This window comes from Anas platyrhynchos, chromosome 1 (genome assembly GCF_047663525.1).
Source record: "Anas platyrhynchos isolate ZD024472 breed Pekin duck chromosome 1, IASCAAS_PekinDuck_T2T, whole genome shotgun sequence".
Classification (NCBI taxonomy): Eukaryota; Metazoa; Chordata; class Aves; order Anseriformes; family Anatidae; genus Anas; species Anas platyrhynchos.
This window is the reverse complement of record NC_092587.1, coordinates 131,292,024-131,308,207: the sequence shown is the minus strand read 5'-3', so window position 1 is coordinate 131,308,207 and position 16,184 is coordinate 131,292,024. Positions and strand designations below refer to the sequence as shown.

General features: G+C 36.5%; 1 protein-coding gene across 10 annotated transcripts in view; it reads right to left on the bottom strand.

The window, feature by feature from the left end:
• The window catches only part of MID1 (midline 1), a 247,705-nt gene that overhangs the window by 24,211 nt on the left and 207,310 nt on the right, over nucleotides 1-16,184 (bottom strand). For 9 of the 10 annotated variants that reach the window (XM_038173018.2, XM_038173019.2, XM_038173021.2 and 6 more), the window contains exons 4-7: nucleotides 15,919-16,026; nucleotides 11,970-12,118; nucleotides 8,368-8,495; nucleotides 1,017-1,160 (exon numbers count right to left, since the gene is read on the bottom strand). In XM_038173018.2, coding sequence (XP_038028946.2) covers nucleotides 1,017-1,160; nucleotides 8,368-8,495; nucleotides 11,970-12,118; nucleotides 15,919-16,026 — 529 coding nt within the window. Of the gene's footprint in view, nucleotides 1-1,008; nucleotides 1,161-8,367; nucleotides 8,496-11,969; nucleotides 12,119-15,918; nucleotides 16,027-16,184 lie in introns of those variants that run through there. The other variant, XM_038173025.2, reaches the window with a different exon arrangement.

Sequence of the window (16,184 nt, the reverse complement as noted above, 5' to 3'; positions counted from 1 at the left end):
GCCAGGAGGAAGTATCTGCACTTCATTGTTTTCATTGGATTTTTCTAGCATAATCTCTCCAGTCATCTCTTTAACTTAAATTTTTAATCAACAACCCTTTGTGACAATGAGTTTCACAATTTAAATATGTATTGACTGAACAAACCCCGTCTTTTGACTGATTTGGTTCATTTCAGTCTCCTGCAGTTTCATAAAGCCACTATACATCAGATAGTAGCATTCCTATTAATCATATAGGAATCAGGATGAAGTTAAATGACTTATCCAAAAGCACGCTAAGTCAATCATAGCACTATCCACTGAACCCAGAAGTGCTGACTGCCTAGCCAAAGATTAGGCAATTCTGGAGCATTTTCTCAGAAATCTAGCTATGTAACAACAAAACATCCAAGGAATAATATGTAAATTTGTTCATTCAAGAAATTCACAAAGTCAAAACAGTGCATGCATTTAATAAAAATGTGTAATAATAGAAAATATGAAACGATGGTAGCTAATCTCATTGCAAATCAAACAATGTTACCATACTGATCATTGTTGCACTGATGTTTGCTGCCCTAGTCTGCAGTATACAAAGTGAGACCTCTCTTCTGTGTCCTTGCAGACAGTACAAATCAGAGAGAATACTTAATGTGTATTTTTGACAAAGGCCCAGTTGTCAAGTAGCATGTCATAAATAACAAGGAGGCTGCAGTACTAGTTAACAGGTAGTTCAACAAAGGGTCCCAAGTGTCTGACTATCCTGGACAATGGAAGTGAAGTTTTCATCCCTCAGGCTACATCTGCAGAAGGGCTCTATGATGCAAGAGACAATTCCTGTAAATATGGACTAACACATGTGCCACTGGGAACATGTGCTGGCTATTGTTTTGGATTTAAAATATTGACTTTAAATCTTCCTAGAAAACATGTTTTTCTTTTGTTCCTGATATATGAGTACCTTTATATTTGAAAGAACTTAATTTGCAGTGAAACCATAAGGAAACAGAACTAGAAATGAGAAGATTTTTACTTACTAACAACATTAGCTTGTCCAGTGAAGATGGTGTACTGCAGCTCATAAGAGACCACGCTGAATTCATCATCCGATGTCCAGTGGACAGTAATAGTATCATAAGAAGCTGTACAGAGCTCTTCTCGAATGGTGGGAGGGTTGGGAGCTGTCACATACAACAGAGGAGGCTTACCAACACAGTCAAATATTTCCCATCTTACCTGAGATTTGGGCATGCATGTGGCATATGAGCTTGCAGCCCTACTGTCCAACAGACTTTACAACGTAGCTTTTACTAATTAGACTTAGATTGCTATTAAATTGTTCCTAAGGAATTCTTACTATTAATATAACTACCTAAGAGATCCAGATTTTGAAAATGTTTTGTATTAAAGAAACTTTAGCTTCAGACAGCCTAGCAAAAGTTACGTGTTGGTGGTCATGGTAAACTGTGACTGAGTGGGTACAATTTATATGCTAGTTTGCTAGGTTTGTTTCCTATCATCACATTAAAATTATCAAAATTTCATGGATCCATATCAATAGGGAAAGTCAATACTCCTCACTATTGACTTGAAAGCAGTGTTTGCCTAGCTTATTTTAACAGAGATTAGCATAAGTGGTATCTAAGAAATATAACTCTAAACATTCTTTCTTTCATGCTCAATCTTCTCTCTCCAAGTTCATTTAAATTTATTCTTAACTATCATTTTTAATATAGATGCATATAATTTCTGTTGGCTATACAACATACTATTTCAGTTTTATGTAAAGAGTTCTTATCATAACATCATGGCGGTAGGACATTTGCAACCTAAAATTCAATATCATAGCTAATTAAATAATTCTAGGAGACAACCCAAACATTTTAATAAAGAATTGTCTCTTTGTTTTTTTTTTTTTTGTTTGTTTGTTTGTTTTGTTTTTGTTTTTTTGTTTGTTTTTTTCTTTTTTTTTTTTTTCTTCCAAGTCAACAAACAAGATTGCTACAGTTTCTATGTGTGGCAAGCTATGCAGTCTTCTTTTGCATTAATACAAAATTTTGATTTAAAGAACTATTTGAATAAATAAAACTTGAAGCAAACTTCTTAGGTCAAAATTTTTCTTATTTGATTTTTCTATAAATATAAAAAATGAAATAAGAAACAAATGAGTCTTTCTTTGGGCCTTCCTGCTTGCTTGTCTCAGTGGGAGCCTAATTCTTAATCATCTTCCCTATATGCCACCATCATGCAAAAAAAATAATTCTTGTGCTTAATAGCATTCCTCCCAGCTGTCACAGAGTAAGGAAGGAGGGCACTCAAGCTGAAACAATTACAATATGCCTAAGTTAAAGGAAAAGGAAGGCAAATCTGAATGGTATTTTGGCTGTCAGTTCTTTAACTTATGTTAATCACAAATAATGTACTCAAAAAAAAAAAAAAAAAAAAGGCACTCTGAAGGAATTCCAACTTTCCTTTTCCTTTTACAACAGCTTCTATTTATACATATAAAACATCTTTTTACTTTCTTTTTTACTTTTTACTTTTTTACTTTTCATCTTTTACTTTCCACTAAGAATTTTTATAGTTCATATTCCTGGTTTTCTGATGTATGTTCCCAAAGATTAAAATGCAGATGCATTTCCAAGCAGCCTCTTTCAAACAAGGGGCATAAGGAAATGTTCAAATGTGTTTCATGATATGACCATGATCTGTGATGCTCTAAATATTGTAGCACAGAAGCTTACCAGTGACTTTTTTTTTCTTTTTTTTTTTTTTCCTCTAAGCAGAAAAACCATTGGGACAGATGGATATTAATAAAGAAAGAGAGAGAAATGAACTAAAATAGGAACAGTCATCTCAGGAGGGGTATATAAACAAAAAGAAGAAAAAACAAACAAACAAACAAAAACCTCCTTGAAAGGCAAGTGTGTTAGTATTCAACTAAAGTCTTCTTCAATCTCCTTCTGCACATAACAGAACAAAACCTTTTAGTTGAGAATGTACCTGTTATTACTACAACACAGATAATAAATATTAACTTAATGCAACACAACAATTACTGAGTGTTTAATGAACTGTAGACTGCATTTCAATAGCACCTAAGTCTCTTCAACTCCTTTGAAAATGACAGGCTTGATGTTCTCTTTATATGAACACCTGGCTGGCCTTATAGAAGGCTGGAGATTTACAGGCTTTCACACAATGAGGATGACAGGGAGAAAAAAAAAAAAAAAAAAAGAGAGAGAGAGAGAGAGAGAGGGAGAAAGATTTGACCTGAGCAGGACATCTTTTCCCTGGCTCTTGTTATTAACCCACACATGCCTGAGACTGCATTGCATGAAACTCAGCTCTCCAGCAACAATCATTTCAAAAAACTTTCAGAATAAAACTAAATATACCTGCTTCTCCTGTAGACTGACAGGGAAGTTTGCATGCAAACAGTTAATCTTAAGACTTCTGAAATAATGTAGAAGTCTGACTGCAAAATTTATCACCCTGCAAGACATATTTCTTTGGAGATTATAAGTCCAGAAAGCAATTAAAGAGTTAAACTTTAATCAATTATCTTCACCATCACATCACAGCTAGAGAGCTCATGTGCCACCAGGAAAACTCTACAGAAAGCCCAGAGCAATCTGAAGGTTACACTAACACCTTCCCTTACAACCTTGACTAGGGCTTTATCGCTGCTTAGGAAAGGGAAGTCCAGCATGCTTCTACAACAGCAGAGGAAGAAGAGTCCTAGTCAGTTCTGCATAGTCTTAATGCTACAAGTTGTACAGCCTCATACTCTCCTCCAGTAGCAGTGATTGTCCCTAAGCACTTCCAGTGCATTTCAGGGTGAGGACGCAGTACTGATTCACAACCATAACAAGTCTGACGTTTGACAGCTGATGCAATTAATATCCTCAGCTATACGCAGCCTCCTGTCTACAAACTGCCACCCAATGTCAGGAAAAAAATTAAAAAAGAAAAAAATAAAAATTGAAGCAGCTCTAGAAACCCCCCAAATTTACAGCCTTAAACAGCAGGGAAACCTGAAATCAGTGGCAGCAGACTTTGCAGGGCACAAAGAAAGCTACAGCAGTTTCAGGAATTGCTTTCTAACATCTGCAGCTCTCCTTAGTCATAGAGTGACAGTCTCCATAAGAATACCAGAGCAAACATCTGTGAGTGGTAACTGCTTCTTTTGCTCTGACTTCAATCCACCTACATTCACGAATCAACATTCTGACAAATGAAAATCATTGCTTAAGGCAATGATTAAATTCAGTTGTCTGACTTCAACTCAAAACTGAGCAGATACCCTTCAACAGTCAGGAACCATGCCTGAAATAGTCAGGACCCACATCTGAAGTGGCTGAAAGGTAATCACAAATATCCAAAAAGTAGTTATTTAAATTTGATCTAGAAATAACTGACCTTGTGAGCATGCTTACTCCATTTCAGAGCAAAGTCAATCAGGTTTGGTCTAATGCACCTTCAGTTCAATGTCATCTGTGTGGCTTTTGACCTGAAGTAGACTGAAAGACTCACTTGGTCCAAACACCTGAGAGGCAGTTTAGGGAAACTGCCCCTTCTCATTGGTAAGTCCCAGTATGAATGCAGTGGTTCCTGGGCAACTATTTCTAAATCCTTTTAGTGCAAGGTCACAGAGGTTGATCAAAATCACATCAACTTCCTTTTGTTTGCTTGGTGTCCACCTTTCCTGGAATCGGGTGATTGACTTTGTAAGGTTTTCTTACTGATTTTTGATACTAAGGAAAAAACAAATACCTAAGCCATCTCTTTGACTTAATAGTGCTAGAATCATAGAATCATAGAATGGTTTGGATTAGAAGGGACTGTAAAGGTCAACTAGTTCCAACCCCCCCTGCCATGGGGTTCCACTAAGTCAGGTTGCTCTGATAATAGAAATATTAATATGGCTGAATATGAACATGAGGGAGTTGAGGAAGCTACTCTGAAACTCTCAACAGTTAATAACCGGTTTGCTGTTGTATCACGATACCAGACTGAAACAATATGAAGGAGCTTGAAAGGCAAAATCACATCATATGTGGGTACATACTAAATGTGTTAATAACATGCCATGCACAAGTTGGCATCAAGAACTCAATCATACAACCATGTATATATAGTCTTTGGGTAGAACTCTTCAAGAGCAACTGAATGAGAAGAGATTATATCCAAAGCTAAAGACTGGGCTGGTTCTGGAAAAGCTTTGATCTTTTAATAGTGAAAGCAATTTAGGAAGGGAGACAGGTTGCAAAAGGTTTCCAGAATGAAGTCTTTTTCATGTGAAAAAAATCCTGGCATACATTAGACAATGCGTATTTGTTAGCACAGACATAGCTAGTGATGGATGAAGAAAATGTATCATTATTTCATATGGGATTTCTGAAGCAGGGAAAACTGCAAGTTCAAAGAATAGATGTTGCTTCAATTGATTTCATAGTATTAAAACTTGAGACAAGTATTTTTGATTCACGGTGGATAAAAATGTTCTTATGTCAACGCTATTGTGCAGGGAATTTGCAAATCACAGACATTGTCTGGATCTAGCTAGATACTTGTTCAGGAAAAGATCAGTTCCAGATGAAAAGCTTGAGCAACTGGCAAGATAAGAAAACTTCCAAAAGACATCAAGACTATAGATACCAGAGCAGAAACAGTCAGAGGAAGATTAAGGGTATTGTTTTACTATGCTGAGCTTGATATCTCAATGTCCAGCTGGAAGCTCTCTGAGAGATATTGGAGATTTTAATTTGGATAGCAGAAGCTTTGGACAGACAGCTGTGCAAATGATGAGAGCAAACTATTTACGTTTATATTTGTGAAAGCAATAACTTAGGAGGAAAGAAAGATGCAAGCTTCAATGTGCCACATAGAAAACTGGAGTTGGGAAGGTGGAAGATGAAGATCTGATATATAGTACATTGGGAAAGAGTACCAAAGAAGAAGAAAATTTCAAGAAGAGAGCTGAGGTCACTTGCTTTGAAAGCAACTGACAGCAGAGAGAATGAAGCTGGAATTCAACTTTTGACTTTTTTTTTCTTTTTTTTTTTTTTTCAGAAGCAATACAGATGATAGATATTATATAGGCATCCTCCCTTAATTGGCAACACAGATGTATCACTAGGACTAACAAATGGTCTTTATTTTACTTAACAATAAAACATGATAAAAGTAAAGACCAATTCACTCTGACACACAGTGTTTGGTGTAAAATCTATGAAGATTGCACACTCTGAAAGGCTGAAATAAAACAAATCTTCCTCTAGAGTTTCTGAATAACAATAGAGAAGAATCAAATGTATTTGATTTTCAGGGTAATATATATACTTATACATTACATATATACATATATTTACATAAATATATTTTTACAGTCTGACTTGGTTACATTTTATGCTCAGATATTTTAGACATGTTTTGGACTTTGTCATTGCAGCCATATGTTATTTCTTAATGTGAAAAAAATTATTACAAAGACAGAGCCAGCTAAAACTGTTCTTCATTGGCAATCAAGTGCAAAGATGAAAAGAGTAGATTGGGAAAAAACAGCCTAACAGCTTAATACATAGCAATTTCCCCTAGATTGGAATGTGATAATTTTTTCAAAATTGTGGTTGAGGTAGGAAGGCACAGGAGGAGCACAGCCAGCATGATGGACCACAGAAAGGATCTTTGTGACATTGAACACTATGGCAAGACTACCCTTAATTTTGGTACAGATACATCCTTCCTTTTCCGCATTGCACAGCTGTTAGGCTGGTAATAGTGACATGTGATGTGAGACTAGGGCGTGGAAGAATGGACTGTATATCCTCAGAGATCTAAACCACAATTACGTAAATTTGAATGAGTCTTTCTAGCCCGTGTTGGAGCCAATGGGGAGGACTAGGCACCTCCAGAACAGAGTCAGCTGACATGGCATACGTGCCTCCACATTAGGTGGATATTCCTCTTTGGCTATAGAAAAGCCACGACTGATGATTTTTCAAGTTGATTCCTAGCTTGGGACAAATGAGTGTGGCTTTTTGCTAGCCCTTCCTTTTATTTCCTTGTCTTTTATAATTTTGTGGTGAAACTTCAACTTTGATGGCAAAATTCCAGCAAACTCTGGGGAGAATGGGAATGAAGGGAAAGGTGGATAGCATAACACCACTGATGCTGTATAAAAACTAATAAGTGACTCTCACCACAGTTTATTGCACATTGTTTACTCAGGTATGCATCAAACACTGATTGCATTCACCAGTTACACAGTGAGTAAGAAATTTCTTGCAGAAAAAAATCCCTTATGGCAGGAACCTCACAGATTTACAAGGCAAAGGTACATGCACACAGCCTTGCTACTTCTAAAATTCATTTGATCATTTATACACCACCATATTCCCCTGAAGAAAAGCTAGAAACCAGGCCTCTGCATGGCAAAAAACACTGTGTTTGACCACAAAGAGACTGCATGCTTTTGCATTCTTCTGAAATTACATGGGTATATTTCCTGCAACCTGGGCTAAGAGAACAGCCCTGCGTTTTGAAGTGTTTTTCTACCAATGCCCTTTCATTGCAAACTCTTGCTGCTCACAGAAGATGCTTAAATAGCCTGCAAAATAAAAACCCACACCCCGTCTCTTCTGTTTTCAATTGAACTGGAATGAATTTTTCTAATTCTGGCATTGAAATTAAAACATCCTAAATTACAGTAATTTGTTTCTTTTTGTGAGTCATTATATACTCTGACACTGCACATTACTCAGTAAGGGTCTAATGCTGCAGAAGTCTACAGGCCAAAGCTTTCAGTTAACTGAGCTGGAGCTCTGCTCTGCAGAGCACACTGCATGCTCCCCAGACTTGAACGTAGTGAGGTCCTCCAGTTATGTAATGGGGGAAATGCACAGTGACGCTGCTATGAGAAAATATTTTTCTTTGCTGAGCCCTCCGTGCTGATTGCTTGCATGGCTTCTGGTTGCTCGTGGGACAGTTGCCAGGCTGCAATCTGCCACAGCAAGAAGGAAGTCTTAAGGGAGAGGGTAACTCATCGAGCCTCCTGGGAAATGAGATTCAGTCCCTATTCTCCTTCGTCTGGCCTAGGGAAGTGCTCTGGGCCGCTCCAGGCTGAGCTCCAGCTGTTCTTTTATTTCATTCTGCTGACTTTTAACTGTTTATCACTCACACTTATCCACACTGTGGTGGGGAGGGTGTGAGGAAAGGAGATAAGAGGAAATGCATCCCAGCTGTGCCCATTACCACCAAATGCTACCTGGGGCACTCTAGGGCTGCTAGGGGTAATATCTTTAGGATTAAATGGGAGAGCAATGAAGAAAATCCTATTGTTACTGTTTTATGAGGAATATGGTAGTATCTTGAGAAGAAAATTACCTGTAAGATAATCAAGGCATTCCAATAATTTCTTCTCCCTGGTAAAATCAAGTGCGAAAGTATCAAAAGTATCATTGAGATTAATTTCAGGAATTAGAACCTGGGAGGATGCAGTTGCCATGGAAACCCTATAATGAAAAGAAGAAGTATTTTAGTACACCCAAAGACACAATAGCTTTTACATCAAGGTAGGATCTAATAATCATGATCACTGTTATTTCTCACAAAGCTTGACAAAAATTTTTACAAGTATTTTATATATATTGTTTCTTAGGAATTTCTCCTGCCACCTTTACTTTTGGAAGTAAAGTCTCCCATAAAAATCTGTTATTATTACATTTTGCCTAATGTGCAGTGCTAGATAAGTCTTTAACAAAATATCGATTAAGCAACAATACACTTTGAATTTTTCTTTCCAGCCACCCTCTGAAGCAAAGTAGCATTAGCACTATTTTTACTTGTGTTTTAAGTGAGCATGACAGATGTTACATCTTTCCAAACCCCTTTTCCCTATGTAGTTTCTTGCTTGAGGCATTCCTTCACAGTACTATCTCAAGGGCTTGGTGCAGATCACCACATCTCCTCAGCTGTTTAGCACAGCACACTGCTGTTAACTTCAAAAAGCACAGGGGAGAGATCAAACCAATAGATGTCAGCACAGTTTATTTTGAAAAAAAAAAAAAAAAATAAAGCCAAGCATGTGTGCATATTTACATTTCCTCCAAACTGAAATATTTCCTTGCCTACCTTATTTCAGAAACTACATCCACTTCTGTCTGTCCAAGAGTACTAACATAAAAAGCTGCGTTTTCACTGGAAAACTAGCAGCAGGATTCATTTTTTGGCCTTCAGCCTGATATCTCAACATACTTGTTAGTGGCTAGGTGGATACTGGATATGCTTAAAAAAAGATCAGGTGAAAATTCAACAAAGAGGTTAATAAACCTTGTGTTATACAACAGGAAATTGTTGTTTCACTTTGGAGGTAAATAGATAACCATGAGCACACTGTATGTCAGTTATCTGTCATTTGTGACATATCAGGTCAAAATATTTTGATTGCTTCAATTAAGTTTCCCAAATTACAGTATTTCACTGTAGATGAGACTGAAAAGGCTCCAGGCCAAACACTTGTTAAGAACTGCATTTTCAGACTTCTCATTTAGTATTTTAGGAACACAATTAGAAAATTTAAAAACTGAGCTGTATATTTTTTTTGTCTTCAGCTCAGTTTTCAAAGACTCGGCTGAGGAGCTTTCTTAGTCAATAATTCTTGTTATACAGTTTTCATCATCATTTCTCTTTGAAATTGTGATTGTTTTTTCCTCCAGTCCTCCCATCCCCCAGTAGCTCGCCTGCAGTTACAGTTACGCTATCATGTTTCTATATCTAGTAGAGAAACAAGACATATACTTCATTTAGGGCCTGTGTTAGGGCAAAGCCAGGCTGATACACACCTACAAAAAATCATCCATGGCCTTGCTAAGAAACCAGCAAGCAGCTATGCAAGGAGAAGAGCTTCTCTGAATGCCTCCATAAAGCACACATTTATTATGAAGAAGACCATAGCACCAGGCTCTTTTGGACAGTTATTTTGAACAGTGCAAAAGGGACACTGTACTTGGCTGGACAGGGATTTTCTAGGATAAATACATTTCACCCATTGTAAATAATGCATGACGTAAATCACTGCAGGGTGTGTAATGTCTTTGCTATACCTAGTTACTTGTTGTGATTACAATAGGGAATATTATATTGAAATTACTGAAATGTGAGTATGAAGAAATGCAATGTGCATAATTTCAGGAGATGATTTTAGCTCTGGTAGTTCAGGACCCTGGTGAGAGTGTTGCATGTGTAGCCTAGAAGCAAACAAAATATTGCTCACCACATGGGAACAAGAAAGAACTTGTGAGAAATAATTTATTAATCAGATTTAGTCTCTTTCTCCATTTGTAATTTATCTGCAAGTACCTGGGGTTTTTCCCCTCATTTTTATTCACTGCTTGGAATGATTTTTTTTGATTTGCAGGTCGTTCGCAGTCCTCTCATTGTCGATAGTGATCTGTAATAGCCAAGAATTAGATCTGATTGGGCACATATGTCAGCTGGTCTCATTTCTGTTCTCTGAGCATCTCTTCTGTGGCTGTATTTATGATGCAACTGCTCATGTTTACAAGTTCAAAATTGGACCTTCTCTGAATATTCTCTGGCAGTCTGTTTAAAAGGTTTGTATCACCATAGGTTTCTGTCCTATTGCTCATTCCACTGGATACTGAAAAAAGGCCATACTCTCACCTTCAGCATTTTACTCATGATATTATTAAATATTCTGTGGTAGTTTTGCTATCAGCTTCAGCTGGGAAAAAGAAATGGCACAACATATCTTGGTGATAAAATATAAAACAGGGTACAAGTCTAACAGACCAAATTTAATCCATTGTCTTGTTTTTCCTTGCTTTGCCTTTTTCATCAGAGTTTCAATTCTCTGAACATTTAAAGAGTAACACAGAGTTTCTCACTTCTTTATAAATTGATTAAAATAGCTTTGGTGAAGTTTGATATTTTAGGAATCTGCACACTGTGCTCTGAAGTAAGTGATAGGCTTAAAATACATATAAATTTAGAGCAAGGAATTTCATTATTTGGATTAGGTTAAAAGTTGGCTGGACATTGTGCAGATACAATGTGAACCTACAGATTAAAATAAACAAATGAAGAAACAAACAAACAAAAACAAACATCGGAATGAATAAAGATACTTGTTAATCGTTTTTTTCTTCACTGTCACAGATACTTGCACCTTCTTTTGTTTCTCTTCCTGATGGCTAAATAGCTGATAGTTCCAAGATTTTTCTGTTTTTCATTAGAAACTACTGATGAAACTCAGTGGGAATGTTTTAGCATTCACCCTGTTGCCCTGAAAAACAGACTGAATTTTCTAACAGCACAGTTTCCTGGAATCACTCAGGCCCTTGTCTTCGGGTCCTTGATATATCTGAAAATGAACTAATATTCTAGAAGTAGTAGAAATTCCTGGCACCCAGGAACCCACCACAGCAGCCTCCATCACTTCCAGACACCCAACTTGTTGAACCCTCAACACTTTGAGTGGGCTACCTCAGATGTCCTTTCTACCTGCTATTTCGTGAAGGATATGAGACAGCTAAGATCATAACAAAATTCTTCTAGGGAATGCACTTTCTTCCTTATTTCTTTCTCAGTCTCAGAATTTTTAATGGATTAGGAATTTCAGTTTCTAGGCACCTTATTTTTCATTGTGTTTAGTACCAGATCTCTGCTTAGCATCTATTAATACCTACACTGCCTCCTTCATTTGTGCATGCTCTTACTGTTCTAACACTTATTTCACCCCCTTTTCTGGCTGCTCCTCTTTTCAAAGGGATGTTTTGATTTAACATTAGAGTAAGATCCTTCCCACTCTGGAACAGCCCTAAGTAGTGTTATTGAGAAATGCAGCATCATCCACCTCTTTGACCACATCACCACAGTAGCAGTACAAAACAATACAGCAATTATGACAACCTATCTGCCTTAAATTGAGACTCTTCTGCTTGTGAAGAGGAACATTTCTTTTTTACCTTTCAGTGATGTTTTTAGCAGTTTGCAGGAAGCGAGCATGATCATTCTCCTTCAGAGACTGCTCAGCCTGAGAGATGAGGGATGTTGAACGCTCAATGCACTGTTTGCAGTTCGCAATCTGCTGAGCCAGTTTTCTCAACCTTACCACCTTGAGTGGAAACACGAGAAAGCAGTCAGTTCTCTAACGTCACAAATCATGATTGCATTTACACTTCTGAGACAGAACTGTCATGCAAAGGGGAAGCTAAGATGAATGGCTTCACTGACAAGAGCTTCTTTCACACCAGTTTGATGGTGAGCGCCTTCCACTAGCCACATAACATTTTTAATAAGGGGACAGGCACAGCCTTTATACCTCGAAGTTTTCCACATGGAAAACAACAGGGGAGAGCCAAAACAAGCACAGCTGGACTATTTTCCAGCAGAAGAAACGTAATTTCCTGGTACTTTCTGCTTACATGATAACTAAAGGTTATTTAGATAACCATTTCCCTGAAGTGATGAGATTTGTGTTAAGGGCAACTTGTGGATCACTTACTTTTTTTTCCTGTTACTGAGGAGAATTTCATAAAAAACCATCTGAAAATAAAACTTGAGTAAAAAGACTGTTAAATTCTCCCAGCAATACATGCCTGCCCTTTTTGTTATGTGCTTTTAGTCAGACAGGGTTTTTTTCATTTGTTGGATATTTTTAACAGGATGAAAGGACAGTAATACTGAAGAGATGATTATTATTACTGAAAACACGTGTTAGAGATAAACACAGAAGATGCGACTGTAGTCATTAGCTGAAATATTAGAAAGGAGCACAGTCAATCCCCCATTTAAAGACAATGTTGGCTAACAAAACTTTTAGTTCCTGAAAGACCCGGGAGACCTTCCTGTTGTTATCATATCAAGATTGCTGCTACTTCATAGTTTGAACAAGAGTGAGAAAAAGGAAGGAAATTAAATAAATCTGGAGTTCAGAAAGACCCAGTTACACGAAAAATAAGGAAACTAAACTGTATGTGGATTAGCAAATTTATAATTAAATAAAATTCCTGATCTCAGCAATTAGGGTATAAACTTTGAAGTTACTGAGTTTGCCAATATAACTGTGACAGGAGTTCAGCATTTTTAGCAAAGATGGTGTCTTCATGCGCCTACATGACAACAGAAGTCAGTAGGAAAATACATCTTTTGGCAAACTTTCAGAAAGAAGACACTATCCAAATGATTTTATTTAATTAATTTATTTATTTATTTTTGGTAAAGAGAAAAATGCTTGTAAGGCATGAAGATTTTGACAATGCTACTGATCTGATCAGGTTCTCTCCTCACAGTTCAAGAGCTCCAGATCCCCCTGACTTGGAGGCCCTCCCACTTTGTCCACGTCTTTGCTTTGCTGGATGCCCAAACCTGGATGCAGTAACTAGATGAGGTCTAGTGCTTGCAAGTGTTGCAAGAGGAAGATAATCTCTTCCATTGTTTTACTGGCTGCACTTCTATTGATAAAGCCCATGTTTAGGTTGTTGAGCACCAAGATGTACAACTGCATTGGGAAAGACTTAATAAATGAAGTACTCTCACAATTACTTATGCAAGTAAGGAATTGTATTCACATCCTAGCATTTTATAAATACACTGGGAGGTGGAGATAGATAGATACTGAGAAGTGTCAACAGACTGTCCCATGGAGAACAAAATATTTTCAGTAATTGTGCATTTACTCGGAGATCACTATTTGGTTACACCAGTCTAACCAGAGAAAGGTTCATTTCAGTAAAAAACATCTCATATCTTTATTTAAGTATTAATTAACAAAATTAACTGAAATAAATGTTACCTTGTAAGTTTTTTAACAATTAGATGTCATGATTTGTGAGGTCTACGTACAAACTTGGCTTTTTGTTTACTTGAATTTTCCTTACGTCTTCAAAAAGCCATCTTTTAAAGGAAGAAAGTTTATGACCTCTGCACTAAAATTATTCTATTTAAATCTTTTTTTCCTGCTATGTGCTTTGTTGGATTGTATAAATTTAGAGTGATAAGTGAGATTAAAGATGGAGCTGCACCATATTATAAGAATCGTATGTCTTAATCTGAAGCCCTGCAGTCACAGCTAGAACTATACTTGAGTTCTTCCATCTCTGTAGCCTTAACTGTGGTCCTCTAAAAAATGTGCCATGCTCTGCCTTCTAGAATGACTATGGAGAACAGTCACAGGCTGTTGTAAAAGACACCTGGGGCTGAATTTCCTGCGGCTTTTCAGATTTTCTGGCCAATAAAAAGAGTTCCCTGGGCACTGTAGTCCTTAGCAAAATTTCATGATATGTATCTAAAATGCCTGAATTGTAGCTATTATAGTATTTTACATAATTGCTTAGAAAAGACTAGCCTGATTCTCATTTTGAGAACATATGAACAGCTGATCTTAATTGTCCATCTAGCTCACCATCTAGGACAGGCCAGTAGTGGAGGCATCGGATTGGGAAATACTGCTTTCTCAGAACACTGGCTCAGCCAACAGCAATTTGTCTCTCATAGATATCTGGAGTTTGAAGTGGTGTTGTGGTATTTAATTCTGTATTTTTGTTGTTGCTGTTGTTACTTTTTTTTTTTTTCTATTTTTTCTTCATTTTGTTTTTCTTCCATGAGTTAATCCACCTGTCTCTTGAACCCATTAAATCTTTCAACATCTACAACATTCTGAGGTAAAGTGTTCCAGTCTTTAACAGTCTCTCCATTGGTATCACTTTTTGGTTGAACAAAATGGAACAAAGAATGGGGATAAATTCTAATATCAGCTACATTCACATAAATTTGGAGTCAATTGTATCATAAATCTTCCATGCTTTAATGGATATTAGACTACACCTTCACAGGCAATATACTTTTAGAAAGCAACTTATATATATAACACAAATCCAAATGAATGAAAAATTTTCTATTTTTTTGAAAGCACAACTGGATTCACAGAGTCAAAACAATAATACAGAAGGCCACCATTTCCATTTGCAGGGGACTTATATTTTGTTAACAGCATGAGGAAATTCAGGTTCTGTCACACAAGGTACAGGACTTGTGGTTTCAAACATGTTTAAGTCAGCCCTTGCCTACAGGCTTTTCATTTCAAGTTAATTGGAATATCTTGACAACTGTGCAAACCATTTAACCTGCTCTTGACTTTGTTCCTTTCCTGAGCTTTTCCCACACAAGAAGAGTTTATATTTGACTTAGTTAGCTTAGCAGTTAAAGAGTAAACACCATGTACCAAGAAAATAAGAATGTTAATTCAGATCTAATGTGTTTCTGGGTTAACAGATAGCTAGCTTAAAGAGTAGAAATTTGAATATATTACTGCCCAATATGTTTGTCACTAATAATCATCACACCTCAGTAATTAGAAATGTATACTTAATTTCCTGCTTGTTTATGAATATTTATTTTTTTCATAAACATGTTAGATTTTCTTTTCTTAAGAACGACAATGGTTGAGATGTATTCCTTATGTAATATTATTTTTATAAGTCTTATAATAAATAATTAAAGAATCTAATCTAACATATTCTTGTTGATAATTGTCAGCCACAATAGCAAGTGTTGTGGCATTTTGTGAAGGTGAAAATTTGGGGGAAACAGTCAGACATATAACAGAGTGAAAGAAGCATTAATTAGTCATCACTTTATTATTATTTACTAACAGTGCTATAATTTCAGTGTTTATCCTTAAAAATCATAATCACCTGTAGGAAGAGAAATGCTAAAGAAAGTGTTGAAGTCTAATGTACTAATGTTAACCAATTTTATTCCTCTTTACATGAAGGCAGTAGTGGCCCAGGACTACATAAGGACTCATACAAATTTGTATTAATAGCACCTGAAGTCAAAAAACTGTCAAAAAAAAAAAAAAGCATGAAGAAGCAATGATGACCTACTTGCTATCAAAAGAAGAAAAGCTGTTACCTTTCCTTCCTTGATTTTGGTTCCAATTATTTGTCGTCTTTGCTGGATTATTTCAATGAGCTGGTCACATTCTTCCATCAGCTTGGTTTCCTGGCGGGATGCATTTACCTACAAAGCAAGCCATGTTGATTGTTAAATTTTTATTTTATTTTATTTTATTTTATTTTTTATTTACTCCGCTCTGTGTACAATAAATATGTTGTTTTGCTTTTCTTATTTTTGTGATTTGTGACTGTGACATGCCTGAAAGTTCTATTTGAGTCTTA